Raw genomic sequence first — 27,912 nt, 5'->3', positions numbered from 1 at the left:
CTGGTGACAAATGGACATTGCAAGGTGAATTCAATCAGGACTGAGGCACAGTAAGAGCATCCTGCTGGTTCAGCAGTGGGAGCAAATGGAGGGGGGATGGAGCACACGACCTCCAGAACAGCACATGCCCACTGTCCTGCCCCCATGGTTGTGCTCCCCTCCATCCAGCATCAGCTGGACACCTTGTGTCTCTGCTGCAGCCCCTGCTTTGCAGCTCCCTGGCAGGGCTGCAGGCCAGGTTGGCTTCTGTGTTTCGATACAGGGTCAGAAATCTGAGTCTGGCGCTTCCCTCTGTCAGCTGCGAGGCTCGGAGAGGGTAATGGGAAGCAGAACAAGGCCTGATGTGTGTTACGCTTATAGCTACAAGCATATAAATACAAGAGTGGAATACAGCAAGATGCTGTGATGGTTTTTGTGATTTAACAGCTATGATAGTACTGCCAGCTTCAACTTCTGCTCTTGTTATTGTTCGTTTCCTTTAATAATTCATTACATCATCCAATCTTATGTTGTCAGTAATAAATATTAAATACCCAAGCTGTGATGCATGAATTAGATATTTTCTTTTTATAAAAGGATTCTTGTATTAGATTTAAATGTCAATTAAAAGAAGAAAATAAAAGAATAATGCAGTGCTTCTGTGAGCACTGGAATGAATGAAGCCTCTTTTCTCTTGGATTTATGACTTACATCTGGATTTTGACAGATCTAGGAAAACGTGGTGTCTGAGCACTGCTTTTCCCTGTTAGGTGCAGATTCTCTGATGCCTACTAAGCAGCGTGCTCACACGGTGGCCACACTGGTAGGAGGGGCTCTACATGGAAACCCTAATCCCATTTTCTTGAGACTTCAAGGAACTTCATGACTTTTGGCCCACTGTCCTTCTGAGCTCAGAAAAAAATAACCAAAACATCTACCAGAGGCAACAGGTGGATGGAGGAACTGACACAAAATAAAGAAAATCTTATCAGATAATATTATTTTCTGTCCTAAAGTTCATTGCCCAGATAAATCACTTTTCATTTTGAGACTCTCTACCTTTGATAGATGCCCGTTCTGTGTATTTGTGAAGGAAATCCCCAAACCCTGAAGCTCTGTCCTTGTGTGTAAAAGCAAAAAGGTTCCTGGCATGCCACGAAAGCCTACCTAAAGAAAACTTAAGCTGAACACTGCACTGGCTTATATCCTAATGTATCTCATTGACAAGAAGAAGCATGTAAACAAGCTTAGAAATTAATTTTGTCCATAAAACCCAGGAGTGGTTCTGAAATTACTATTAAATGCAATTTACCCAATCCTCAGCAAACTGGTGTGAACAGCATAGTGACTAACAAGGTGATTTGAGGGCCCTGTGAGACAGCGGTGTATTTGATTTGGCTCCTTGGCTTGTGAGATGGCATTTCAGCATCTCAGCTAGTCTGCTAATGTCTTTTAATAATCCTGACAAAATTGCACAGGCAGCTGGCCTCAGACATAACATTAGTATAGCATCAGAACATTGAGATCTGGAAAAAAAGCTCCCTATGGTAAAATATAGCACAATTAGGTAACAAGTTGGGTCTTCCTTCATTCTCTTGAGACTCCTAATTTTACTGCAAGTGAACTAGATAAGTTAATGGTCAATTCCAGTATGTCAATACAACTTTCCCAATATAGAAATCAATAACAAGGAGAGGTGAAAATTAGTTGATACATATTCCCCATGCTGTAGAAGAGAAAAAAACATACTGGAGGCATTTAAATATTAGAAAAAGACATTCAAATTTTGTAAAAATTCCTGTAACAGAAGTATTTTTTTTCTTCTTTTTTTTTTTTTTTTTTTTTTTTGTGTGTTTGCTTGTTTGTTTTCCCAGGATCGTCTTCCTGGAGGATGGCAGTCTCAGGCTCTACAACATCACCAAGTCAGATGCTGGGGTGTACACTTGTATAGCAACAAATCAGTTTGGAATTGCCAGAAATTCAGGGAGCCTGACTGTGAAAGGTACTTCAGTATTTTTCTTTGGGTTATGAATATTAGAAAGCATTTTTGCTGTTGTTGTTTTTTATTTTTATTTCACTGGGATGCCCAAAACTGTGCCAGTCAGTATTCCAATCAATAGTGACAGGTTTTTACTTGCAGTTTACAGCTTAAAATGCTTGCAGCAAGGGAAACCTCATGACCACACCAGCTTGATGATCAATTTGTTTATCAGCAAGGTCTCCCAAGATATCAACAGAAATGTACAGTAGCATTAATAATGATATTTGCACTGCAATACCATGTTGATGTCGCAGACATGGGCTGCACTGTTGCAGTTTGGTGGCCCCTGTGCAGTGTGTTTACATGAATTTATTCAGCTCATTTATTATTTCTATCCTATCTGAGATTCAGAAGAGACTTTAAAGCTGGGGTGTAAAAAAGAAATAAGACACTATGAATTAATCTGAAAATCAGGTGGATTTATTTTCTTCAGCACAGATACATGTTGCACAGATATACATTGCATATGTTGCATCCCCACAGATCTGAAAGCCACCCACTCCTCCTCTGCGTCCCAGCTGCTGCATGCTACTTTGGCAAAAAAACTCTAAAACAAATCAGAGCCAAGTGAAAACTATTCTTTATGTCTTCGCTTGGCTTTTGACTCTGAGTATTAAAATGTCCATCTTCCACAGCCCTTCCCCAGTCTAATTGCTGCATTAACAATAAAGTAAAGAATCTTTTAGAATATCTTCTCTGCTTTTAGACTATTTTGTTTTCCTGGATATAGTCTGAAAGTATTTGATTTTTTGTTTACATTTCCCTACATTTTATTTTTGCTTCACTTAAACCATTTTGACAGTTAGCTATAGAACCGTGTAACTAAGCAAGTCTTTTTCTGAAGGAAGAATGAGGAACATCCTCTTTGCACATTATCATTATTTTCTTCTTCATAATGAATATGGACTAAAATTTAAATTCTCTCCTTCCAAAGAAAACAACTTGTCTCTTTGAAAGTCTTTAAAAGTGAGCTCTTCTCAGTATGGGTGGTTATAAAAAGCCAAACTGTAAGTCCTCTAAGACAAAATGACTGGTGGGAACTCATGAGGTACTGGATAGTGTAACTACAAACTTAGTACATAATCCAGGAAGGTGGGCACTGGCAGAAAAGGAACTTTTGTGCAAGGTCCCACGTGGGTGGCAGTCCCTGCTTGCTGCAGTGGGCATCATTTGGGCACACGGCTTTGCTCAGCTTCACCTGGCCTGGTTCCAGCACAGTGATGCTCTGGAGGGTGTGCCTTCCCTGCATTGTTTTCACACATTTTTGAAACACAGATAAATGCATCATGGAAGACATTAAAGTCTATTACATCCAAAGCAGTCCTTTGCTTCAAGTTTTTGCTACGCTGATGGATGGTCTATCTCCGTTAGTAAAAAAGTGTTAGAACCAACTTATATCTCAGGTGGGCTAGTCCAGAGCTGGAGGACATAAAAAGAGATACTGATACTGTTTGTGTAGCTGTAACTGTGAGCAGCATGTGAAATGAATGTGCTCTATATCCTCTGATGTTTTATCAATGAGGGGAAAAAAAAAGAAGGAAAACAGAGACAAACTTAACATGTTTTCTTTCTCTTTGTTCCTGCATGATCTTTTCAATGCAGATGTTTTCTTATACATGTATTCATATTTGTTGATTTTAAATGAGAAGAACAAGTTAAAATATGGAACTTGTGAGATTATAATAAACATATTTATCAGTTTTGCAAAAGAGCTAACATTAATAATGGTTGCAGTTACAAGAAGAGCATGTTATTAAATACAATTTGTAATTCTGTCTTTTTTTTTTTTTTTCCCTGTGACTTCAGAATGTTTACTGTAGCCTGCAGGAATGTCCTTCTTCCTAACCTACTGCAGCTGTCTAAAACTGCTTCATACTCATACTATGAAAGAGCAATTAGCATTGATGCAGTGCAATGTGTAATCCGAGATGATGTTACAGCACAGCTAGCAGTGAATAAACCAAGAAGTTTAGGGTTTAGGCAGCTCTGACTTCATTAAAGTTAGATACCATTTCACATACCACATATATACATCCTAATGAAGCAATATGGGAAAATCACATTAAAAAAAAATGAAAAAAATATTTTGTTTGGCATTTACAAAGTTTATTAAAACACTCAGTAACAACATGGTATAAAAATGATCTTGTTTGCAGGGAACATTTGTTTTTGTTTCCCCTCTGGAGAAGTTTTGGCTGTTCAATTATAGGCCTCATTGCTTCAGCATTATTTTCAACTGAAATGTCAGAACTTCGAAAAGCATATCTAATGTGCAAATTAAGTTTATTGCTGCTCATTGAGTTGTTTATTCTTTGTGCGAGAAGTCTTTATTATACCTCAAGCACTCACAACATCTTTTCTATTTTCTCCTCTGGAATGGGATTTGCCATATAATACATGTCTGAAGTTGCTAAGCAAGATAGATAGATAATGTAGATCCAAGAGCTTTTAAGAAGCTTTTAAAAGTATTTGAGGTAGTAGTCTTAAAGACAACTTCATAAAAGAAGCAGAAATTATCACACAAGTGAACCACTCTGCATCAGTAGTATTACTGGATATCAGTAGGCTAGAACAGGAGATACAAGAGGATGATAATCTCATAATAAAATGGATTTTTTTTTTTTCTAACACTGCTAAAAAGCACACATCACATACAAACTCAGTATAATTCCCAAAAGATCAGTCTTCAACATTTATTTGGTGGAGGCAAATAGGTTCCTAATAATAAGGAAATACAGTTCTTATGAAATTAGAAGCATGTCATTATTAGGATTTGTCATGTTAGAAGAAGAAACCTTTATGTTCTGTTATTCCAAAATATCAGTTCAGTAGTGAGTTCCATTGAATGCATTTCTACAAAATATTTATACTAAGGTTCTCATTCATCTCTGGAATTTTTAATCTGTCCAATAACATTACATAACAGGATTGCATTTCTATTATTCTTATCTTTTCTATTATTCTGATCTATATTTCTGATCATTTCTATTATTTCTGATCTCGATCCTCTCTTTGGAGGTGTGATCAAATAATGGCACAAAAATATTACTGACCTTATGAGGCAACCATAATAATATTGGAACTTTCTGTTGGAGAAAACTCCAAAAATTCTCAACCAGTTTAATCACAAGAAACTAATGGCCCCTTCCCATACAACAGACAACGGACTCTGATAGAGTCTTAAAAACTTCACAATTAAAAAAAATTTACATCATTTGTTATTTTTATTCTATGGGTTTCAGAATGTAACTATTGAATGTGATTACAAATGATGTGCAATCCTAATTGTATCATTCTTAGTTTTTCTTCAACTTTTCCATAGAAATAAATGGATTTTTCTACCAAAAAAAAAAAATAAATAAATAAATCCATCATTGCTACAAGTAATATAATTTCATAGAATCATGTTATTCATGTTGATCTATTTCAGTTGTGAGAAGAGTAATGGAAGAAAAAGAGTAAGAAAAGAAAACTTTGTAGAAGTGTTCTGTAGTTCCCAGATACTTTTCAACATTTATTCTATAAAAGTTACCTGTTCTTCACAATGGAATTACTTCACTTGAGATTTATGGAGTCAAGCTCTTTGCCAATGTGTGCTGAAATCAGTGGAGTTGTGCCAACAGAGAATATGGCCCTTGAATCATCTGGAATTTATTGTATGTGACACTCTGCTTCCAGGGAGAAGAAGAGATTGCTTTAATTTAATGATCAAGTATCTTCCAGACAGTCATCTGAGTCCTTCACATCTCTGCAGTCCTTGACTTCAGACAAACTGATGGTGCTGCCATGATGACAGTTTTACATAGTCATGAGAAGCAATCAGAGTAGACAGAGAAATTTGAGAAAGTGTTCCAAGACTGAGCTCTAGAACCTCTGATGCTCTCTCTAGACAGACAGCTTCTTAATGATTCTGGAACAAGAAAATAATAAATAAATAAATAAATAAACAAACACTAAAAAAAAAAAAAAAACACTTTATGTACCTATAACAGTAGAAATCACACAAACTCTTTGTTCACTTTCCTTGGATAATGGTACATGATGTCTGCAGCAGGTATAACACTGAAACCAGTATTTTTTATTTTATTTTATTTTATTTTTATAACTTTTTAAAATACTGTCAGAAAATGTAACATTCTAATTTGTTGCTACTTGACCAGTGCTATAACCATCACTGACCTAGCATAGCTCAGATGCCAGGAAGAAGCTGGTCAGGTTATTGCCTGTGTGTACATGTATATTAATCAGTTACCACAATGATGGTAACAGTTTGAACAAAAATGTCTTTGAAGGTGAGGCGTTAGATGCACTGCCATGCATGAACATTTTGGAACCATGACCTTGGTAACCAAAATCCCAAATTTTCAAATACATTTCTAACACACAGGGTTAAGCCAGAATGAACACAAAACTAATACAGCTCCTGCAAATTTTCTTCTCCTCCTCTCACATTATTTTCAGAACGCATTAATATTGTTGAATAGATTCTGCTCTCATTTTATTCATATGCCTCTCAGTTCTCACCATTTTATAACACTTTCATGCACAAAAGCTTTATTCAAGGGAATTGCTTACAACAAAGTGGTTGTTATCTCTAATCTATCTGCCAGTCATAACAACAAAAGTGAAGTCATATAAATCCATTTCTTTCCCCTTCAGCAAACTACTAGTTCCTTTAATAAGATCTGCAACTTTGTTTCCCAGTGTAAGGGGTTAAAAAAGATTACACAGATAGTTTTTCTGTCTGTTGTGGTATTTTCTCTGAAGCTGTAATGTAAACACCACAGTGAGGTACAGCTAACATTAATATAGATTAAGGATCTCAATGCATATAGTACACAGAGACAGATACTGCTTTTGCTTTTGCTGCAGTTTCCTGCAAGGAGGGATTTTCAAGTCTGAAGAACTGTGGGCATATTTCTAACAGTCTTACTAATGAATTCTGCACTTTTAAAGCCAAAATCATATCTATCGACTGTGGGTTTTACAAAGTAACATATGACTAATTTAGCATGTTGCCTCTGACATCTGCTTGCTCTCAGAGCACACAGAGTGCTCATTGTATTGATACTGCAAAAGTAATAGGCTACACATGGGTAAGAGTGTTCTCAAATCATCATCATATTAGAGATAATCTTCTTTATTATGGAACATTTGGGCCAATTTTACATCATTTCACAAATGGCACAAAACTCATTCAAGATCTACTATTTTTATAAGCATTTTAATAAAAATGATTTTTTTTTTGTCTCCACAGAAAAGACTGTAATTACTATTCCACCTTCTAATACGGATGTAACAGTTGGAGAAAGCATAGTCCTTCCATGCCAGGTGTCTCATGACCCTTCCCTTGATGTGGTGTTCACATGGTCATTCAATGGAAATAGTATTGATTTTAAAAGAGGAATACATCATTTTGAAAGAATTGGAGGGGTAAGTTTTTAAAACTCTTTAGTGCTTAATGAAACTACTTGCCACAGTCTTTAGACCACGTATGCATTTTTCATAATTCTTCCATCGCTATTGATATGCATGGCAAATCATTGTTTCTTTACAAGAGCTGCAGCCATTTATTTTTCTTTCTTAAATTTCATAAAGTCACTTGAGTTATTTGTGAAGCCATAATAAAAATGTCCGCATGAAAGAAACTGATGATAGCTATGAATATTTTAATTTAAAAGCTGAATTTTTTATTAATATTGAGCAATTTATAAAAATGTCCAGTATGGAAAGCATGTTGTGAGTGATTAGTTTACTTTCTTTGCATCTCCAGGAATCTGTTGGGGATTTGATGATAAGAAATATTCAGCTACATCATTCTGGGAAATATGTGTGCATGGTACAAACAACTTTAGACAGTCAATCTGCAGCAGTAGATATAATTGTAAGAGGTATGTCTCCTAATGTAGATTTTATATCCCCTGAAGGAATTAGTATTTCTTAACATCAGTTGTTGTTTAAAAAGTCCTAGGATGACAATGCAACATTTCAGTAACACCATGGGAGATCTGTACAATTGTGCCATAGCCTTTTTTGAAGGTAAGTTTTTCTTGCCTTGGAGTTCAACATAGTGGGACATAGGGAAGGCCTCTTCTTTCAACAGAATGGCGTCACCTACCATTGCTGGGCATCTCCGGGTCACAGTACAGGCTGGAAAAATCAAAAGAACAGACCCCTTTCCACTCTTTGGAGATAATATGAAAGATCATTATCTAGATCAACTAAGTGATAAGATTGAGGTTTTAGCTAATCCTTTTACTGCCAGCAGCAAGAGAAGTGCTGTGATGGGAGCAGATCCTGTTACCCCTAACAGATATCAGAAATCTGTCTAAAGCACCATCTTGCATTTTTGCTGAATGTCTGTTCCTTGTTTTTCACTAAATTTCATAGGAACTCTATAGATGTTGTATGGTTCAATGAAAGACATACTGGGAAACTTTCTTTGTCAGTCTCTCTCTCTATATAAATTATTATTATTATATCTATAATTCCTTTGTATTTTTCTTATTGGTAACATGGAAACATTCATTTTTCTGACTTAAAACCCCTTATTAATTAAAAAATGGAATACAGACGTGAAGCCATTATTTAGAGATTGTGCTAATTTTATGAAAATGCACCTTCATGAGTAATGCCACTGCCTTGAGTAAGAGCTGCACAACTCTGTCTATCAGTCTTTTTTTTTTTTTTTTAAATACATTTGTCTTAAAATTATTTTCAAATTAGGCCCCCCAGGCCCACCAGAAGATGTTAAAGTTGAACATATTTCTAGCACTACTGCTGTGTTATCCTGGAAGTCTGGAATAGATAATAATAGTCCAGTACAAATCTACAGTGTTCAGACAAGGACTCCTTTTTCAGTTGGATGGCAGTCAGTTCCGACAGGTGAGCAATTTGAGAGTTGTCTTGTATTGTTTGCATATACCATTAATTAATCCAAAAATACATTTTCATTGACATATTCATCTTACTTGTAGTTCCTGAAGTCCTTAATGGCAGGACTCACAAAGCAACAGTGGTTGACTTAAGCCCTTGGGTTGAGTATGAGTTTCGTGTGGTTGCCAGTAACAGCGTTGGAATCGGGGAGCCAAGCAGACCATCAGCTCTACTGAAAACCAAAGCAGCAGGTAGGTCCCTGGTTTCTCCTAATTTATTCTTTTTTCTACACAAACACACTGCCAGTTCTCCAGTGTGAGAGGTCTGTGGCAGAAGAGTCTCTCTCTTGCAGAGTTGCTTCTATATTTGCCTGGCATTGTAACGTATGGCTCCTATGTCTTCTTGACAGCACACCTGCAGTACTTGATGCGAGGGATGGTTGGACATGACTTAGAATTACCCCATGCTTTTCTCTCCAGTTCAAGATCACCTGGGCCAGCAATAAAGGCTGGAGCTGGCCCATACTTTGTTATGTCCCCAAAAATCCTCATGCCTGAACACAAACTTTCATTCAAGCAATTGTGGATCAACATTTGTTTTCTTCCAATTATAACTACATTTATATACTGCTCCAGGACTTGAATAGAAAATGATAAAGCCAGCTCTCTGGCATTTTCTAGCACAAGCACATAAAGCTTTGCTGCAGAGGTTGTTTGATATCTGAGCGTTGGTAGGGACAGGATATTGGCTTTAACTGGAGGAAATAAATTACAACATCCAAAGCCCAGTGAAGCTAATAGCTTCCACTGACTCCAGGACAGGATCCTTGCTATCAGTCTGTCTAACCTTTACACATTTATCTTCCGGGACTTGGAACCTCATGGGAAGAAGGCTCATTCTTGGATGACCAACACTGTCAGTCCTTTGACCTTATCTGTTTGGTACAATTTATTTGAAGTCCAAACCTTTGCTTTGTTTTTATGTTTCTCTCAGCCCCCTGTTCATCAACTCTCTCCCCCCTATAAAATAAGCAGTTACAGGATGGAAGGCACTGAAAGGGAAGCAGGTTTTACAGTTTTTTACACTTTCTCCTCTTCTTTTATCTCATTTGCCATGCTCTGAAGTTTGGCAAACTACATTTCAAGACAGAACTCAAAATACAGTATTGGGGGGATTCACAAGGCTACAGCTAGAAAGAAACAATAAAATTAATAATATTTACCATGGCAATAGCATAAGGAACATTATTTCCTTACAGTTCTGCCCAATTTTTGTTCACCAAAACAAACAGAAAGACTGACGTTAGGTTTTAGTAACTTAACCCCTTCACTGCTGTCAGTCATTCTGCTTCAAAGCATTGCTATGTGGTGGGAGGAATAAAGGCTTGTCTTTAATTTTTATCAGGATAGGAAACTGAATGCAACATTGAAGTAAGGAGAGCAAAGACTGGCAGTGAAGGGTGAATGTGAACTTAGCTGTTTTAATAGCTATTTTGCCAGCTAAAATCTGAGCATTAGTAGATTTGCGGATGCAAATGAGCCACTGTTCATTTCATTAAAATAGAGCTGAGAATTAATTGAGCCTCTGTTGGTGCAGTCAACTGTAAATTTTTGTCTGTTTCTCAACTATGACCTGGATGAGGCTCTGCTGAGCAGTAGGACATTTTTTTTTCCCATGCAAACGTATTAAGTACTGAACACATTTAACACATGAACTAATTGAGCATCAACTGGTTCATGAAACAGTGAAGTAGTAGGCTTGAAAATCTGCTTTGTTATTTTTTATTTCTTTAATGTTCTTTCCAGTCTTCAATTATTTACCTCTGATGTACACAAAGACATGGATTGTGAGTGACAAAACTAAATACCTATACTAAACTCTCTCTCTCTCAAAAAAAAAAAAAAAAAAAAAAAAAAAAAAAAAAGCTTAGTCTATTTGTACTTGCATTTACTTTTCTCACTGCAAAACAAAATTATCTTTAAATTTCTACATTTCTAGAGAGAACGCAGTTAGGTAAAGATTTAAATGTGAATTTGAATGTAGAAGTGACAGCTGATTCACATAAGTTTCTGTGAGCATGGAGGGCTGTTGCCTTTATTGTTACTCCTGCAGCTGTACCAACACTGGGAGAAAAATATGGGGAAGGGCAGGCAGTCATGGCAAAACTTGCCAAAATCTCTGAAAAAACTTCTGAGATATAACTGTCTTGTCCAATCTTCAAACTTGAAGAAATAGTAGCAAATGTTTGGAGATGGTAAAGAGAACAAATGCCCTCATATATATTTTTGGTCTCTGTATGTAAGTTAAAGAATTGTCTTCGTTACTTGTTCATGTCCCTGCAGCAACAGAAAAAAAAAAAAAAACAAAAAAAAACAAAAAAAAACACCACCACCACCACCACCACCAACAACAACAACAAAAACATGACATCATCCTTGCAAGTAAATTTATAGCAAATTATATAATAGGAATAAAACTTCTTTAAATCCCACCCATTATACCACAACCCATTTCCCCAAAAGTATAAATATTTATAGAGTAATTGGGGTGACCGTGTTTACTGAAATATGGAGTAAAAAGCAAGAAATACTGCTATTTTCCTTGCCTCTCCACCAAGAGCCATTTGACAGGTGAGAAGCCCCTTCAGCTTGCAACACCAGCATGTTATTTGACCTTGACCATGGACCTATGGGGCCATACACCTGGAGCAATGCTGGGGAAATCAGGTTCTAATCAATGCACTCCTGGCCACTTAGAGTCTTGGGAGAAGGAGAAAAATTACAAGTTTTGAATTTCCTAAGCAAAGCATACAGCCAATTAAAAAAAATTAATATATTGCTCCAACAACATGTTTACTGAACAAATGCATAATTAGTAAATCAGTAGTGTTGCAGCTACAGTCTGAATGGAACATCATTTTGCCAATTAGTTGATGAGGCATAATAATGTCAGATACTTGATGCTACTAGCTTCTTTAATTAATTTTTTGAACCAGGGTACTCATGTATCAAATACATCTGTGGCTTCAGCCTTAGAAACTTGAAAATGTGTAAACATAATTTCAGTTCATTTAAAATGCACCGTTATATAATGTAGTCCCTGTTCTACGTGTTGAAAGGCAGAGTAGCTGCATGTGAGAGGAGCTGGGAGGAAACCCTTTAATCTTGCAGTGGACGAGGCCCCTGGCAGCAGCAGGGGGTTGCTGCAGGCACCGATGTCTCTTGTTCTCCAGTTCCCGTGGTGGCACCAACGAACATCAGTGGAGGAGGAGGGAGCCGTTCTGAGCTGGTCATCACATGGGAGGTAATTGTTAGCTCAATTAACCTAAGCTGTTTAGTGGGGAAAAGTCTATGGGTGAAATCACAGCCCTGCTGAAATCCAGAGGCTTTCAGTCACTGGCTCAGGCTGAGCCGGGATTTCATCCTGCATCTGGAGAGAAAGCAGTCTGTAAGATGCACAGCAAGTTTTCTGTGTTATAGCAAACCATTTATAAAAATAAACAGTTTAAGAGGCATGTTATAAAGATGTTTAGAAGTCTGTATAACCCTCTTATCTCCATTGTACAGGATGTGCTTAACACACTAATCTGCTTGGCCATTTTCTGCATTAACATTTTTCATACTTTTGTTTACATGTTTTTCATTCTGGAACTCTGTGCTGACAAGACATATCCTATTATGCATTAAAGGAGATGAGCCCTTTAATTCTCCAACACTCCAGCAAGAGGAGAGAATACGCAATTTCAGAACTATTAATACCACACTAGAAGTTGCAATGAGTGAGCACGGGTCATTGCAGAGAGCAGAAAGCAAGCATGGTGAGAAGTAGCCTTCCTTCTCCAGCTACCCACCTGTATCTCTGCAGGCACCATGACAAAGGCAGGCGGCCTCGTGCAAAGCCTCTGCAGTGATGGGCAGCTGCTCCAGCCCTCGTGGAAAAACTGACCAAAACACAGTGTCCACCTGTGCTGGACAGTGGAAAAAAATGTTTTTTTTTTTTTGTTTTTTTTTTTTTGTTTTTTTCATTGCTGCTGAAAAATGCATGTGGTTCAGGTAGGTAAACATCTCACCTGGCTCTGAAGACAACTGTCTACAGCAGGAGCTGTCCCAGGCTGTCAGCATCACCCAGCCTGCAGGACAGAGCCCAGACAGCCTTACCCATCCTATGGACAGGTGTGAATGTCTCAGAGCCTGCAGACAATCTCTGGTTAATTCTTAATTTGGACCAGGGCTTCAGAAGCACAGTGGTCCATTCATAAGTCATGGAAAATATTTATTTGATTAAATAATAATGATAAAAAAATACTTCTAGTTCAGCTTATGCAAGGAAAGCAGTCTGCTCTTTCCCCTGACTTCATTCTTTTTCCAGAGGAATAGCCAAGCTCCTGTACATGGTTTAAAAGAAAGGAAAAGAAATTAATTTAAACTACAAGTAATGTTATTTATCAGCTAAGTGAGTTACCTGTGTTGTCCTGTATGCTGATAACTTTGCCATTTAACCAACCTTTTGAGGGAGGAAGGGAAGTGACAGAAAAAAATGAGATCAAAAGAAAAAGTCCCCACAAGATAAATAATACTGCCAATGCTTTTCCCCTTGCATGCTCCAAATAGAGTGAAACTTCACTTTTACTGAACTGAATTTTCCTCCATATGCATCTTTCACTGTTTTCTTTCATTTTCTCCTCTACTGATCTACTCTTTGGGAGCAGAACATGAAAATTGAAAAACAACCTGAGAGATCTCAATCAAATTATCCTGTTGGACTTCATAGTGTGTCCTGAAAAATAGTCAGAAGAAATACTAATTATGCCAAGCTAACAACACTGAACTAGGCTCTCCAGCTCTCTGTGATGAACTCACTAAACATCTTGATTAAATCTGAGGTCACAGAAGCCTCAAAAACAAATTAAATGCTCTAGAAAGTAGCTTGAACTCTTATAAATCCCTGATGCACCCTCATCTCTCACACTTAAATCTCTCGGGACTGGATAAGAAAAAGATTGGGTAGATTGGGGAATTAATGTTTGTGAAATACTTAGAGAATGACAACATTTGTTATATATGTCAGATCAGAGTTATAATTTGACAAATATCTTACTAATAAATTAGAAGGAATTTATGAAAGGAAGAATACATTCAGTGCCCTGAAATCTGCTGATGTATTCCTTGATTTATTTTTCATTTTTTTACCTCCCACCTTCTCAGACTGTTAGTGCTCCTGATAGTTTCTCTACAGGGGAGAAGTTTGGAGCCAGGAACCATTGCGGGAGCTGCAGTTCTGCCCCTTTGATTTTCCCTCTATTTCTGCGCCATTTTTCATAGCTGTTTTTCCTTGCACCTGGCTTTGATGCAAACATCTAATATAAATGAAGTTTTACTGATAAAAGCTTCCTTTTTCTACGTACTACTGATCTTTTCTTATTTCACAAATGTTCTCTTGCTTTGAGAAACCAATGTAGAAGTGTTGTTTTTCCCAAGAAAAAAAATATAGTGTTGATGTAATTGCCTGTTCGGTATGAGTCATTAATAAATATCTTGACATGAGATTTTATTAATAGAAGCCTTAATTTTGCCATGTTGACTTGCAATAACATTTCTGTTCTAAACAAACTTAAATAAGAAAATGTTCATGCACTCAAGACTCTCACTTGTGCTAAAAAATATGTAAGTGCTGTACACATACACAGGCAATTATACAGCTGACATGCACTTCTATATATACACTTTTGCTCCTTTTCCAACTCCTTCTTTCTTTTAAAATAATTTCTTTAAAATTAGCATTCCTACACCCCTTGGGGGGGAAAAAAAAATCAGTTACAACCTGTGCTGAGTGAAATGCTTTTAATTTTGAAAACTTCATGCCTGGAAGAGAATAACTTTAATGGAGCTGATCAGATCTTTTGTTTCTAAATTGATTGCCTCAATAGATTTATTATTTTGATTTTTATTTCAATATTACATTGACTGATGGAACAAACATTATTATCTTCTCTAAGGCACAGTCAACTGAATCAATACTACTAAAATATACTGAGAGAATGAAGATTCAATTAAAAGAGTGTATACTTGCAAATGCTTATTGACTGACTGCCTTGTCACTACAGCCAGTTCCAGAAGAACTGCAGAATGGGGAAGGTTTTGGCTACATCATTATGTTCCGTCCCCTTGGCTCAACAACCTGGACAAAAGCAGTGGTGGCTTCAGTAGAAGCAAGCAAATACATTTATAGGAATGAAAGCATTACACCTCTGTCTCCTTTTGAAGTGAAAGTTGGTGTCTACAACAATGAAGGAGAAGGAACCCTGAGCTCCATATCCATTGTCTACTCAGGAGAAGATGGTAAAGCACATTACTCCTATTGCTGACTGTGTAGAGTCTATAGGTCCCAGGTATGATAATACAGATCTCTATAAGAATAGCCAGAAGTTAGCTCAAAGCTGCTTATTGCAGGTTTTCAAGAGACGCAAGACAGAGGATGGGAAAATGAAGTGAACAAAAGCAAGGGACAGTTTTTCATAACTGCTTTAAGTAGATGGCAAGTTTCAACAGACTTGTCCCCAGGGAGCTCCCACTGAGTGGGCTAGGAAAAAACAGGGGACATCGAAAACAGTTTACCCGTTAGAGGGCTCAGATCACTCCGTGCAGCTGACCTCCTCTAAATATCTGTCCCATATCACAGGTTATGATCGATTTTGAAAAATTACAATTTTGCTGGTGCTCCACGGTAAACAGGCAGCAAAGCTAGGGATTCACACCAGGGTTCTTGAGCTGCTGCCTGATGCTTCCACCAAAAAACTTGTCTTTTTTTCTTGAATCTCTTTAAGTTTCTGAGACAACACCCTTTTAATACCACAAATTTTCTGCTGGCTGTGTTTTCTCCCATGACCCAGAACCACAGATAGCACCAGCAGGGACTTCGGCACTGAGCATTTCGGCAGCAGAGGTGGAGGTCTCCTGGCAGCCCATCGCATGGAACAGGCTCACAGGCAGGGTGTTGGGCTACGAGGTAAGGCAGCTGGTGCTGGGCACCTTACAGACATCCCATCCCATCCCCAGCCACTTTCATATTCTGATTCCTCTTCCCTCACTGCCAAGTCAGCAGTTGATGGAGCTTTTCACCTGACTTTTCACCTAATCACAAGCATTTGTAGACCCAGACTATAGTTCTATCCCAGCTTTTTTTGTAATATAAATTAAAACTTCAAGATTAATCATATGTGAAGGCCACAATAAAAGGACTTGTGCTTGATTCCATAAAACAAAGGTGATCCTCCCTCCTCAGACAGCTGTCTGAGCGCAATGGGGCAGTTGATCTTTAGGGGACACGCACATGACCCACAGCAACACTTACAGAAGAACATGCACATCATTACCATCCAAAGCTTCTGCTGTGGCATATTTGAAAGGCTTTGGGCTTCTCAATTCTGTTCGTAGTGAGCAGCTGCTCATGTACTAGTAAGTGACAGGCTGCATGCCCTGTGCACTGGGGTATGCCGCCGGCATAATGGCATGAGCCCAGGGCCAGATCCAGCAACAGGCATTTCAGGGGCTGAGACAGGGGAGCTGCAGGGGCATGTGGATGCTGCCAGACCCCAGTGGCACTCACCCTGCCTCTGGCTTCTCTCAGGTCTCCAGCACAGGGTGGGAGCAGAGCCCCAGTGTCAGCTGCATCTGACATCCCCAGGACAGAGCAGCAGTGCCTTCGGGGCATGGGAGTGTGGTGAAGGGTTTATATTTCTAGCTGGAGTACTTCAAAGTAATCTCAAATATGATTCCTGGGCATTTTATTTGCACAGTGAATTTTCTGTAGATAAAATAAAGCAAGGGTAAACAAAGTCAGAAATACTTTAATTTCTGTGCTTTCATTACAAATGTCTAAAGCAAGGTAGTAGGAGACACATACAACACACAAACCTTCCAAAAACAAATGCTAAAAGTCAAAATTAGAAGCAGGATACAAAATAATTAAAATCCTCTTAGATGATTGAGATAAATAATTCTTTGTATCATTTAAGTATTTTTCATGAATGTTCAAACCATAAAACCAAGCAAGCTTTTAAAATTTCTCACATCATCAAAGTTTTCCTTTTGGACATCTATAAAGCTAAGGATTTGATTTGCTTTTTTAATTGGTATTCTGTTTCTCAAATTTTATTTCTTCTCTATAAATATTCATGCTTGGTTTTCTTTCCTGCGAGTTTTGAATATGAAAAATCCTGTATTCCTTGAAATCTTCATTATCAGTTTGTCTGCTTCCCAGCCAATTCCTTAACTGATTTAAAACAATTAATTGCCTTTTCTTTGTTTTGGCTTTTCAGGTTTTATATTGGACCGATGATCCCAAGGAAAGCACAGCTGGTAAAGTCAGAGTCAATGGGAATGTAACAGCCAAAAATATCACAGGACTAAAGGCTAACACGGTGTATTTTGCAACAGTTCGGGCTTACAACACAGCAGGGACAGGGCCCTCCAGCACCCCAGTAAATGTCACTACTAAAAAGTCACGTGAGTATTCAATTTTGTACAACAAATGTTGCAAGCTCCCTGGTGGGATAGTGACATTTCAGCTTACTGTGACTAGCTCTGCTAAATGTTGCAATATCAATGAGATCCCAAATTTCTTCATCAAATGAAGCAATGAAATCTGTGACTAGGAAACTTCTTCTTCTCTTCCCTGATAACAATTTTGTGGTCACCACTGAGTTTACTCAGACTGTGAGCCCCCTCTAGGTACTGGAACGCCACTGTAGGGTCTCTCCAGAGCCATCTCTTCTCCAGACTGAACAACCCCAACCCCCTCAGCCTGTCTTCATAGGAGAGGTTCTAGGTTTGTTATGTGTATGTGCTAAGGTAATTCTCTATGCTTGCAAAACTGGATAACAGAGGTATTTGTGTTCCTCCAGTGTAGCAACCATTAGGAAGGATTTCCTTTTGAATTGCAGCAGTGTGGTACTTGCTTTCAGGAGATTTCAAATGAGATGCAGAGTCAATAAGGGAAAGATATTCCACAGGTCAAACCACAGATTTGGGTATGGGAATATGGCTTTTTTTTTTTTTTTTTTAAAAAAAAAAAAAAAAAAAGAAAAGAAAAGAAAAGAAAAGAAAAGAAAAAAAACTTAAATTCTCAAAATGCTTTTCTGAAATCTCTAAATTGTGCAGTACAGACGGTAGCGTATGTGATACATTCTCATAAATATATATTTAGTCAGTAATTGTTTAAATTTCCTGCAGTTAGAAGTAAAAACATATGCTACTCTACTCGTGAGAAACAACTTCACGAAACCTATGCTTTCAAGGGGCCATACTCCAAGATAATAGGGAAGTGCTGAGCACTGTTCTACATGATTGAACCTGTAAAGTAAATGCTCACTAAGAGCAAAATAATCATAAAATAGAAAATTCTGGTAATCCGTTATGTACCCATATGCCCTAAGTTCTTCTCACAGACAACTTTCTAATGGAAAAGGAACTAATCTCTGGAAATCATTCTCTATATTTGTATGTATATTTGTATGACAGAAAAAATAAAGACACAGCAGTCAAGAGACAGGACATATAGGGAATGAATTTGCTTTTGCTTTACATTGTCTTCATCTTCTGTCAAACTCAGGATGGTGCTAATGGTTCATTTAAAAATTAAAGTCCAAATAACCCATTTAATATTTTAAAACATATATTAAATTTTTAAGCTCTCATTTCTGAAAGATGCAGGCACTTTCAATATGGGAAGAGGTAATACATCAAGAGAATATAAACAATGTATATCTACAGTGGGAGCTTTAGCTTCAAGCTAATAGATCTGTCTTTGTACTCATTGCCAAAGATTCCTAAAATATTCTGTACATGGCATTATTGTAAAGACTAAGCAAAACTCAAAACTAAAATAGGCCTTCTGCCAAATAGGAGCAATTCTGATTGAAGCTTACTTGTCTAAGATCAATTTAAGGTCTAAGTTGATATTCTGGTTTGAGTTTACTACTTAGGAAAGTAGAAATGATGTCTTCCTTCCCTGAGCATACTGCTCCCACTAAAAACAGTTATGAGGCTCAGCTCTTCTGTTTCTTTATTTATATGTCATGGTTTTCAGAGATTTCATCACTTTTTCTTTTTCTTTACAAATATATATCTCAACAGAAGAAATTTGAAATAAGTTACAAGTATAAACTTAGACTCAGTAGAACAAAAATATTTGCTGAAAGCAGCAAGGAAGTTGTTTTTTTTTTTTTTTTTTTTTTTTAAAAAAAAAAAAAGTAAACCTGTGGTTTTAGGCATATGAATATATTTAAACACCTTCAAAAATGAATATTTATCCAGCACTGACTTATGGCTCCTGGAAGGATACCTGCTTAGGTTCACCTGGGTGGCCCACTAACACCTCCTTTCCCTACCAGCTGGATGGATTAAGCTTCTCCACAGTCAGGAAGCAGACAAATATAAGAGACACAATCAATTTATTCTCTGTCTGTGGGAAATTAAATAGATTATGCTGTATTACCAAATCAACAGTGCCTTCTTAGCTATGTATGCTAATCATCAATATATAGAAACTGCAGGGAGAAATGAAGTATCCCAGAAGTTTAACATTTTAAAGTCAGGTCTGGGATACTCACAACCCAGAAGCCCTATTTCTCCAGATATCTCCCGTCTTTTCTTAATTCTATTCAAGTCCCTATTTCCTTTAATACCTCCAGCACTGTCCTCCCAGGCAGGGTCCAGTAGGACACACCATGGAGATGAAGATAATGTGTTGTTCTAAATATGAGACAGCATTAGCTCAAAGGCACAGTTTCAACTTCACATGTTCTCACAGGATTCAATTTCTGTCACTTGTAGGCAAATTTTCAAAGTCCTGGCACTTAGGCATAAAAAGCCTTTGAAAATCTACTCGCGGCCTATTATGCTGAGAATTTATAAAATCCTGCAATGTTTCATGATGGATCACATGGAGACTTTAATGTGTAACTCTTTGTAACCTGCACTCATGGCTGATGAAAATATAGCCTTTTGTATTCTACTCTTAGTTTTAGCTTTTTTTTTTTTTTTTTTCCCCTGAAATCCATGCAGCAAAACATTCTCTAGTCCATTACAATATAGATAGAAACAACACAGTGCTTAAGCAAAATCTATCAAATGTAACTTGAACTGTCAGACATTGTCAGGCTTTTCCTAATTTCCAAAATGAACTCTCACAGTAAGTGGTTTTGTGCTATGAATAGATCTTTATTCTGACTAATATGAGAGCAATGATGGACTGAAAAATATTTTTTACTCTTTTAGACTTGAATCAGCCATGCATTTGTTACTTCCATGTCAGCGGCTCATTCAATTACACTATGCAAATTAATATTTAGTTGTATCTTGTGATTATCATCATCTGTTTTTTAAAGCACCGAGTCAACCCCCGGCAAATATCGCCTGGAAACTGACAAATTCCAAAATCTGCTTGAACTGGGAGCACGTAAAAACAATGGAGAATGAATCAGAAGTGCTAGGCTACAAAGTAAGTCATTGCTTTATCTCATTAATCATGCACATTGTTTATAATAAAAGGGGAAAAAGTGACTTGTTGAAATGTGACTATTCATTACCTGGAAAAAGGTGACTTTTCTGGAGTTATTGGGACAGTTGGCTGACATTTACACAAAACATGGAAGAATATCTCATTCAGAGTAGGATGCCTTTATCCTAACACAGGGGTATCCTGTCCCTAGCACTGGAACTCCTGTCCCATTTCCCTTGTAATCTTACTTGTATCAGATTCTTGCATTCACATCTTTTTTGACAAGAGCTTCACACATTTGTAAGAAATAGAGAACAGTCTCTTAAGAATTAAAGAGGCATAAAATACATTTGAAAGTCCTCACTCTCTGACAATTCATAAATGTATCTTTGAAACTAGATAGGAAGACACTCACATAAAGATCAATGTGAGTGAAGTAAAAAGCGCTTCTATAAATCCATTTTTTAAGGAAAGTAAAATTTAGTTTAAAGTTTGTTTGCAGTGCCTCTGACCCCAACAGACTTCAGGAGAGACTTTATTCCTGAAGGATGGTAAAAATGGTTGTGGAGAGCACTTACATGAGGAAAGGTTCCTAGGATCAAGATCCTTGCATTGCTCAGCATTTTAGTGTCTATGCAGTGTTATTTATGCCCAGGGAGGAAAAGGACAGAAAAAAAAATATTAAAATATCCACCTTGCAATCTTTCTTGAGATCATATCCTTTTAGATTCTAGTGAGTGTGCTTGAGTAGCTCCACACACTGGGAAAAACATTAAAACTAGTCTATTAAGCTCTTTTCCTTTGTGTCTAACATACCTGCTTCCAGGCTACACTTTCCTATTACATTTTGATGTGGAAAGAGTGCTTTAAGTGCTCACTGCGTATTTATTGTATGATCCCTGTTAACTCTCTTTCTGCTTTGCTCTTCAGTTGCTCTTTTTAGCATAAATATATTAAAAGTTTGTTTTCACAAGATTGCTAGCAAGGAAGAAAGGCTTCTTGGAGGACAAAGCCGTAGTCTGCAGGATCCCCACCCAGACTCCCCAGAGCACTTGGGCGTGGGGCCAGAGTGGCCAGTCCACACTATGACCCAGAGATACTTTAGTGAAAAGACCCATACACAAGCAGTTCCTGAATCCCTCAAATTTAGTTGCAGAAATGTGCTTCCTAAGTGGAAACCCAGGTGCTACTATCCAAATTTCTGTCCTTTCTTCAACTTGTAAAAATGTTTTTCTAATGGTATTTAATACTCTGCAGGGTGCTGATAGAATTATGAAAAGTTTGGGACATGACAGAAAGTATTCTCAGCCATTTAAAAAAATCCATTAAAACTTAAATAAATGAAGTAACTCTTGTTTCCTAACCCCTTTTTATTTAGATTTTGTACAGACAAAACAGACACAGCAAAACTCATATACTGGAGACAAACAACACTTCAGCTGAACTTCTGGTGCCATTTGAAGAAGATTATCTCATCGAAATAAGAACAGTCAGTGATGGTGGGGATGGCAGCAGCAGTGAGGAAATTAGGATTCCAAAAATATCAAGTATGTGAGAATTTTTATCCTTCTCTGAATATTATTGCGTAATAAGAAATGCGTGTGCCTCTAAGAAGTACAAAGGATTAACAGATGTTTTGTTACCGTAGGTGACTTCCCTCTCATTGCTTTGTAATACTGGATGAAAGTAGATTAGTCTCTGGTTTTATCATGTTCATTAGTGGGGAAACAATTTCCCAACACCCATGTGTGATCTTAATCTTTAATGTATGTCTCCATGAGCCCTGGCCTGGAATGCTTTGGGAAGGACAGAGAAATAAGCTTTCTAGCTGAAGTTAAACCTGCAGCTTTCAGATTCACCACAAATTTTAATCAGATCTGGAGCTGCTGCATATGCCAAGACAGAACCTCTCAGCTCTGCTCCATGGCTGAGGAGTGGGTACCCAGGGTCTGGTCTCTGCTTGCATGAATACCTTATTATTCATGCAAAATGCAGCACAGTTTTGTAACAAACTAACCAAAACCCTCCTGAAAGCAGCTATTCATGTAGAGACTGAGAACATGATTCAAAACCGTACTCCCTGGGATTGCTGCTGCAACTTGAAAATGAATAAATAGAAATAACCTTTGTGGATAATGTTTCATTTTGAAAGTTTAACAAAGTATACTGTTATGCTAGACTGCATAGAAATACATATTTGGACAGACATTTACTTATGTCAGAGATTTTTTTATGCTTATGTCTTTACAGGTTTAAGCTCTGGAGAAATAAATTTGTCCCAAAGAGTGCACTATACATTGACATCTGGGATCCTGCTGTTGAGTTTTGTCCTTAAGTACTCTCTCCCTTGATGATTAAAGCAATGTTCAGCCACGGACTTTTAAAAGTAAACTGTCTGTAGATTTTATCTTAATACTTTACCAGAATGAACATTTCCAATATAGAAAAATAGTGGGCACTGGGGACTTGGGGGAGGGGGGGAGAGAGAGATTGTACACTACTAAGAAAACATAAATCTCAATACTGCTGAGAAAATGTAAATATCAATACTACATAAATTTAAAAAAAGCTTTGAAATTCATGGATAAATGTATATGCATTAATTAAATGGGGTGGTGCCAAATATAACTTGAGATTGTTAGGAGACTGATCTCAATTTTTTAAAAACAGTAATTCTTATTGAAACTCCAGTGTAATGGTATGACAGATGTGAAAGACCTGTGCCAAGATGTTGTAACTGAGAAAAGACTTGAGATTAGTTGGGATGTGGACATTATTTATCTCATGTTCTTCATTGTAACCTGTTCAAAACAACAACAACAACAACAACAAACTTTCAATTAAATAAAAGCTATTTGTTTATTTTTTTCACTTTTTTTCCTTTTTTTTTTGTATTACAGGGAACAACATAGAATGCATTATATGAAATGTACTACACTATTTTCTTCTGAAAAGGGAAACCTAAATAAAAGGAGTCATGTGGACCAACCCAAAGCCATTGAATTCAATAGAGAAGCATTCAGTGGCATCAGCAAGCCTTGAACCAGATCTAAATGGGACAGTACCTTTTATAATTTGAGATACATATTCTCAAATACATTTTAAAGGAACAGTCTTGTGAAGACTGTTCTGATTAACAAAGATAGCAGAGATGCTGAATACCTTTTTTAAGGGGAGATTGAAATATATCTGTCTTCCAGCAGGTTCAGTTACTCTCTCAGCTGGTATTGTTATTCTTTGCTGTAGCCTGGAAGTGTAGATTCATCTTTGGGCTAGGTGTGAAGGTAAATGAGAAGACCATTGATTTTCATCATCTTGAAATATAAATAAAAGCATCTAATTAAATCCTTCAATCTATTGAGTTATTAGAATGTTAAATGAAACACCAGAGTGAGCATGGCTTTCAAGTCAATAGATATAGCTCAAAATGTGAAGTCACACTGCTGTGTATTTTAACAGCATCCTATAAAGGGTATTTGTTGTCTCATATCATACTAGGGGATGAAAAGATCCCCTAGTAGTGATGTGATCTTTTTCATTCCCACTTTATTCTGAAGTAAATTTTCTTTTCAACACTGTCAAAGATGTGTTATCTCACCTTTGTAACCATTTGGTACCACAATCTAATGAAGTTCCTCCCCTTCTCTCCATTTGAGAAGGGCTCGAATGGAGATGGCATTGTGTAAGCACACCAATAAGCAAAGTAGTTTCATCTATGCATGATAATTCTCCAAAGAGTGTAATAAAACACATTTCTTGTCCATGGCTATAGGACCCAAGTAGGCAACAAGAGTCTTAGAATGGGAAGTTATATAGGAAGTTACCAATACTTCAATACCTGAGGTTACTGACAGGACTCATATGCTTGCCTTCCTGGGAGAACTCCACACACTCAGATATAAAATGAAATCATAAATAATAAAAACATAGCAAGAGCATGCTTTATGAAACAATGTTCAATTTTGATTTAAGCACTCCAGAGAATGAAAAGGATATTGAATCCCTAGGACAACGTGTTTCACTAGGAATTGTACCCACTGTTAAACGTTTGCTTTTTCTTTTGATGCTATCAAAGCCAAAAGAGTATGTGTTTCATATTCTTGTGGCTACAGAGACTAAAGAAATTATTGTAGAAACTTGGGCAAATATTACTCACATCTGGTGATATTTAATAATCCTTATACTGAATTCAACAATGTTTTTCAAAGAGATGACCCCTCTGGTGGAGCTCTAACAGAGGTTTTTGCATCATTGCATCCCAGCAGGTCTCTAAGAGCAACTTGTCGCTGCCATTGCAATTCACTTACAGAATTTTTGTATCCAGTACGCAATGGGTACATTTTGTTTCAGTTAAACTGAATCTAATATTCTTATATTTTATAACATAAATGTGATCCTTTCACTAAGTTTAAACAAAACAGCTCTTTTCATTCCAGCAAAGAAAGATTTTCTTGTGAGCAGTCATATGCAGCTGAATAGAAGGCCTGATAGATGCTTAATTACAGGGAGGCTCTAGAAATATAATGCCACTTTTAGAAGCCTGTCCTCTGGGATTTCTACAAAGATGCTAATCACAAGAGTTATTAGGAAGAGGTTTAACATAGCTTTCAACAGAAGAGAACAGTTTAGAAAGAAGTGGATATGGTATTTAAAATCTTGATAATGCCCTAATGAAGTAAAAACATTTTTCCTTGCAGTGACAATAAACAATGAAATATTTCTTCACATTTGTTTTCATTTCTGTATACATGACTAATGTTCATTACAAGGTGCTTTTCTCTCTGTAGAAGATATTTTTTCAGATTAGTCTCTTCAATTCTCCCGTGTTTAACTTCATAATTTCTACCTTACCTTTGTTCTGTCATTCCCATGGGAGAAACCCTTTTTAAGTAAGGGAAAATCCTAAGAATAGGATGGTTGCTAATTGAGCAAAGCTATTCTCTCCTTGAACTTCCTTAGAGCTGAAGCACAAGTGGATTTCCAAGTGACTACTTTGCCTTGGGTCTGCCGGTCGAGGTATATGTGCAGGCACACACACAGGATGGACCAACATCAGGGTGATAATCAATGGTCATTATATGTCACTATATGTTTCCTCTGCCTCGTGCCACCAGGTGGACAGGGTTCATCATTCAGCTTTGCTCCTCCATTGTGGCCAAGAGCTCTCCTCTCCTCTGCATGCAGGAGTCAAATGTTTGGCACCATAGCTACTAAAACCAAGTGAGACGTGCAACTTTAGCAAACAATCTTTTCATTCTTTCCCTTAGGAGATGTTTACTTCAGCAAACAGAACTTAAATTGATCTAATTCACTATTTTGTTCTGCTGCTGTGCTTCTTAAAGTAGATTTGTCTAGCATTGAAAAACTCAAACCAGAGTAGAATGCCTTAAATCACAACTTCTAAGGAGTCTTAAGAATAATACATTTAAACAAAGATATGATGATAACCCCCTACTCTCCCTAAATAAATTAAGTTATCTAAATTGTGGAGACCTCTCCTCCTCCTCTTTAACACCCCCATATTTTTTTGATGTTTCACGAAGTCAAAATGATGTCTAAGTCAAGCTGGAGTAGTCAAACTGCAGAATGCTGTAGGAAAGGCCAGGTGGCCAACTCTAATCATTTAATTTAATGTCTTTAGAAAATATTATTAAAAAATCTGGTGCTGAAATAGCAAGGGTTCAGATGACTGACAGCTTTCATGAAAAAAAGAAAATGCAAAAACAATTTTGTCACTCATTGCAGGAAAAAAAAAAAAAAAAAAAAAAAAGGAAAATAACCTTGCTCCCAAAACCAGAATTCAAAGTGAAAACAATGAAAAATGGAAAGGAAAGACAAAAAAACAACCCCACCTAGAGGTGCCTAGTACTGGGAACCTCGTTTCAGAGCACGGGACCAAATCACAGGCAAGGCTAAGTTTTCCAACAGCTGGAAAACTGGAAGAGTAATGCCTATTTTATTTTGATGACCTAAGCAAAGTAGAAAAATCTAAAACCAGTCACAGTCAGAGATTTTCATTTTAAATTTAATACATCAACAAAATATTTCTCCCTGAAAAAAAGCAATTTTTAGTCTATCCAAATGTTTCATTTAGTTCCAAATGCAATGTTTCATTGTGACTTAAGATCATTTAAGCTTTCTTTAATACCTCCCCCCTCTTTATAGAGCAATTTTTGAATATGAATGCCAAAAAAAATAAATAAAATAGCCCGCATGTGCTATTGCACCAGCCCCTAAATCAGCATTACCCTGAAGTGCAGAAGCACCCTGTGTTTTGTGCAGGTCATTGGTATGCAGCACGAGCGAGGACTTGACACAGAGCTCTAAATCACACTTACGTATAAATACATTGCAAAAGCAAAGAAAGATTTTTATTAATATCTGACTATACTGCAGTCACAGAGAATTTCCCACAATGATTTGCTGTGTGAAAGCAAGAATTAATCTGCTCAGAGAGGCTTTGGCAGGCGTGGGGCTGCTGTGGGCCGATGGCTGGGAGCGCTGCCTCCCTCCTTCCGCCCCCACAGGTTTCATCCATTCAGCTTTCAATTCACACATCCAGCTGCTCTCTGCTCTTCCCTGGGCAAAAGCAGGAGCAGATCTTGCCTTACCCTGAATATCTCTGATGCCTTTCCTCCACTCCTACATTTCCAAGGCACCATTACTGGCATCTCATCACTACTGAATGTCAGTTACCTTGAACTTTGGATAGCTTGCAAGGGTCTGTGTGGATGCAGCCATGCTATAGCCTTTGGGTGTATGTGGTTTGAGGTATGGAAATATTCGCAGTGGACTACTGAAATTCTGCTACAAGGATGGTGAGAACTTCCGAGCACAGGCAGTATGGAAATGAGCAGAGCCTCGTAGTCTTTGCATTATTTATCCCAAGGAGTGGCTCAGCCTACCCCAGCCATCAGGCTGAGATGATGTCTGTGTGCTGTCTTCTGCCACTGCAAGTGGATTACTGGAGTGCTGCCACTTACCCAGGGATTCATGCGGATGAAAAATATCAAAGAATGTCATTCTTTTGCATTTGCATTTGCACATTCATACATAGGCATTCAGAAATATCCCTCTACCTAAAAAAAAAAATGTACACAAGATTGCAAAGGCTTGGTATATAATGCCTCTGGTCATCTTCAGCGTGTGTATAAGGATCTGGCATTTCTCTTGCTCTGACTATTATCTAAACAAAAACTATTAGTTTTTTTCTTTTTTGGGGGGGCGGGGAGGAAAAGGAAGGGGAGGCAGAGGAACAGTGCTATTTAAATAGCTTGTATAAAATCTTTCTTGGAAAAATTTACCATGTAGAAAAGGTCACTTGGACATTTTGACAGCATGGTATAATAAAGGCCTCTAAATGGCTTCAATCTTTTAGTTTTACTTTTTTATTTATTTAATATGAACTTCCCTTTATCAGTTTCTAGCACTTAGTACTTGAAAATATGTCTAATGTAGCAATTATAATGCCATATTAATAATGCTGTTATGTATCATTTCTTTGCTTAACCTATTCT

General features: G+C 37.4%; 1 protein-coding gene and 1 long non-coding RNA gene across 11 annotated transcripts in view; one reads left to right on the top strand and one right to left on the bottom strand.

The window, feature by feature from the left end:
- The window catches only part of LOC311442087 (contactin-6-like), a 143,324-nt gene extending 117,850 nt beyond the window's left edge, over positions 1-25,474 (top strand). For 9 of the 10 annotated variants that reach the window (XM_084530864.1, XM_084530857.1, XM_084530855.1 and 6 more), the window contains 13 exons: positions 1,854-1,981; positions 7,278-7,453; positions 7,794-7,911; positions 8,747-8,905; positions 8,998-9,147; positions 12,129-12,199; positions 15,000-15,234; positions 15,786-15,901; positions 17,214-17,400; positions 20,283-20,395; positions 21,774-21,942; positions 22,646-22,781; positions 23,296-25,474. In XM_084530864.1, the coding sequence (XP_084386990.1) occupies positions 1,854-1,981; positions 7,278-7,453; positions 7,794-7,911; positions 8,747-8,905; positions 8,998-9,147; positions 12,129-12,199; positions 15,000-15,234; positions 15,786-15,901; positions 17,214-17,400; positions 20,283-20,395; positions 21,774-21,942; positions 22,646-22,746 (1,723 nt within the window). In that variant the 3' untranslated portion in view covers positions 22,747-22,781; positions 23,296-25,474. The remainder of the gene's footprint in view (positions 1-1,853; positions 1,982-7,277; positions 7,454-7,793; positions 7,912-8,746; positions 8,906-8,997; positions 9,148-12,128; positions 12,200-14,999; positions 15,235-15,785; positions 15,902-17,213; positions 17,401-20,282; positions 20,396-21,773; positions 21,943-22,645; positions 22,782-23,295) is intronic. The other variant, XM_084530858.1, reaches the window with a different exon arrangement.
- The window catches only part of LOC311442088, a 40,481-nt gene continuing 16,316 nt past the window's right edge, over positions 3,748-27,912 (bottom strand). The window contains exon 2 of the long non-coding RNA XR_014696441.1: positions 3,748-5,930. This is a non-coding gene — a long non-coding RNA (uncharacterized lncRNA). The remainder of the gene's footprint in view (positions 5,931-27,912) is intronic.

This window comes from Aythya ferina (genome assembly GCF_964211825.1).
Source record: "Aythya ferina genome assembly, chromosome: 10".
In the NCBI taxonomy this organism is placed as follows: Eukaryota; Metazoa; Chordata; class Aves; order Anseriformes; family Anatidae; genus Aythya; species Aythya ferina.
The sequence above is the reverse complement of the archived record's forward strand: the minus strand, read 5'-3'. Positions and strand labels throughout refer to the sequence as shown.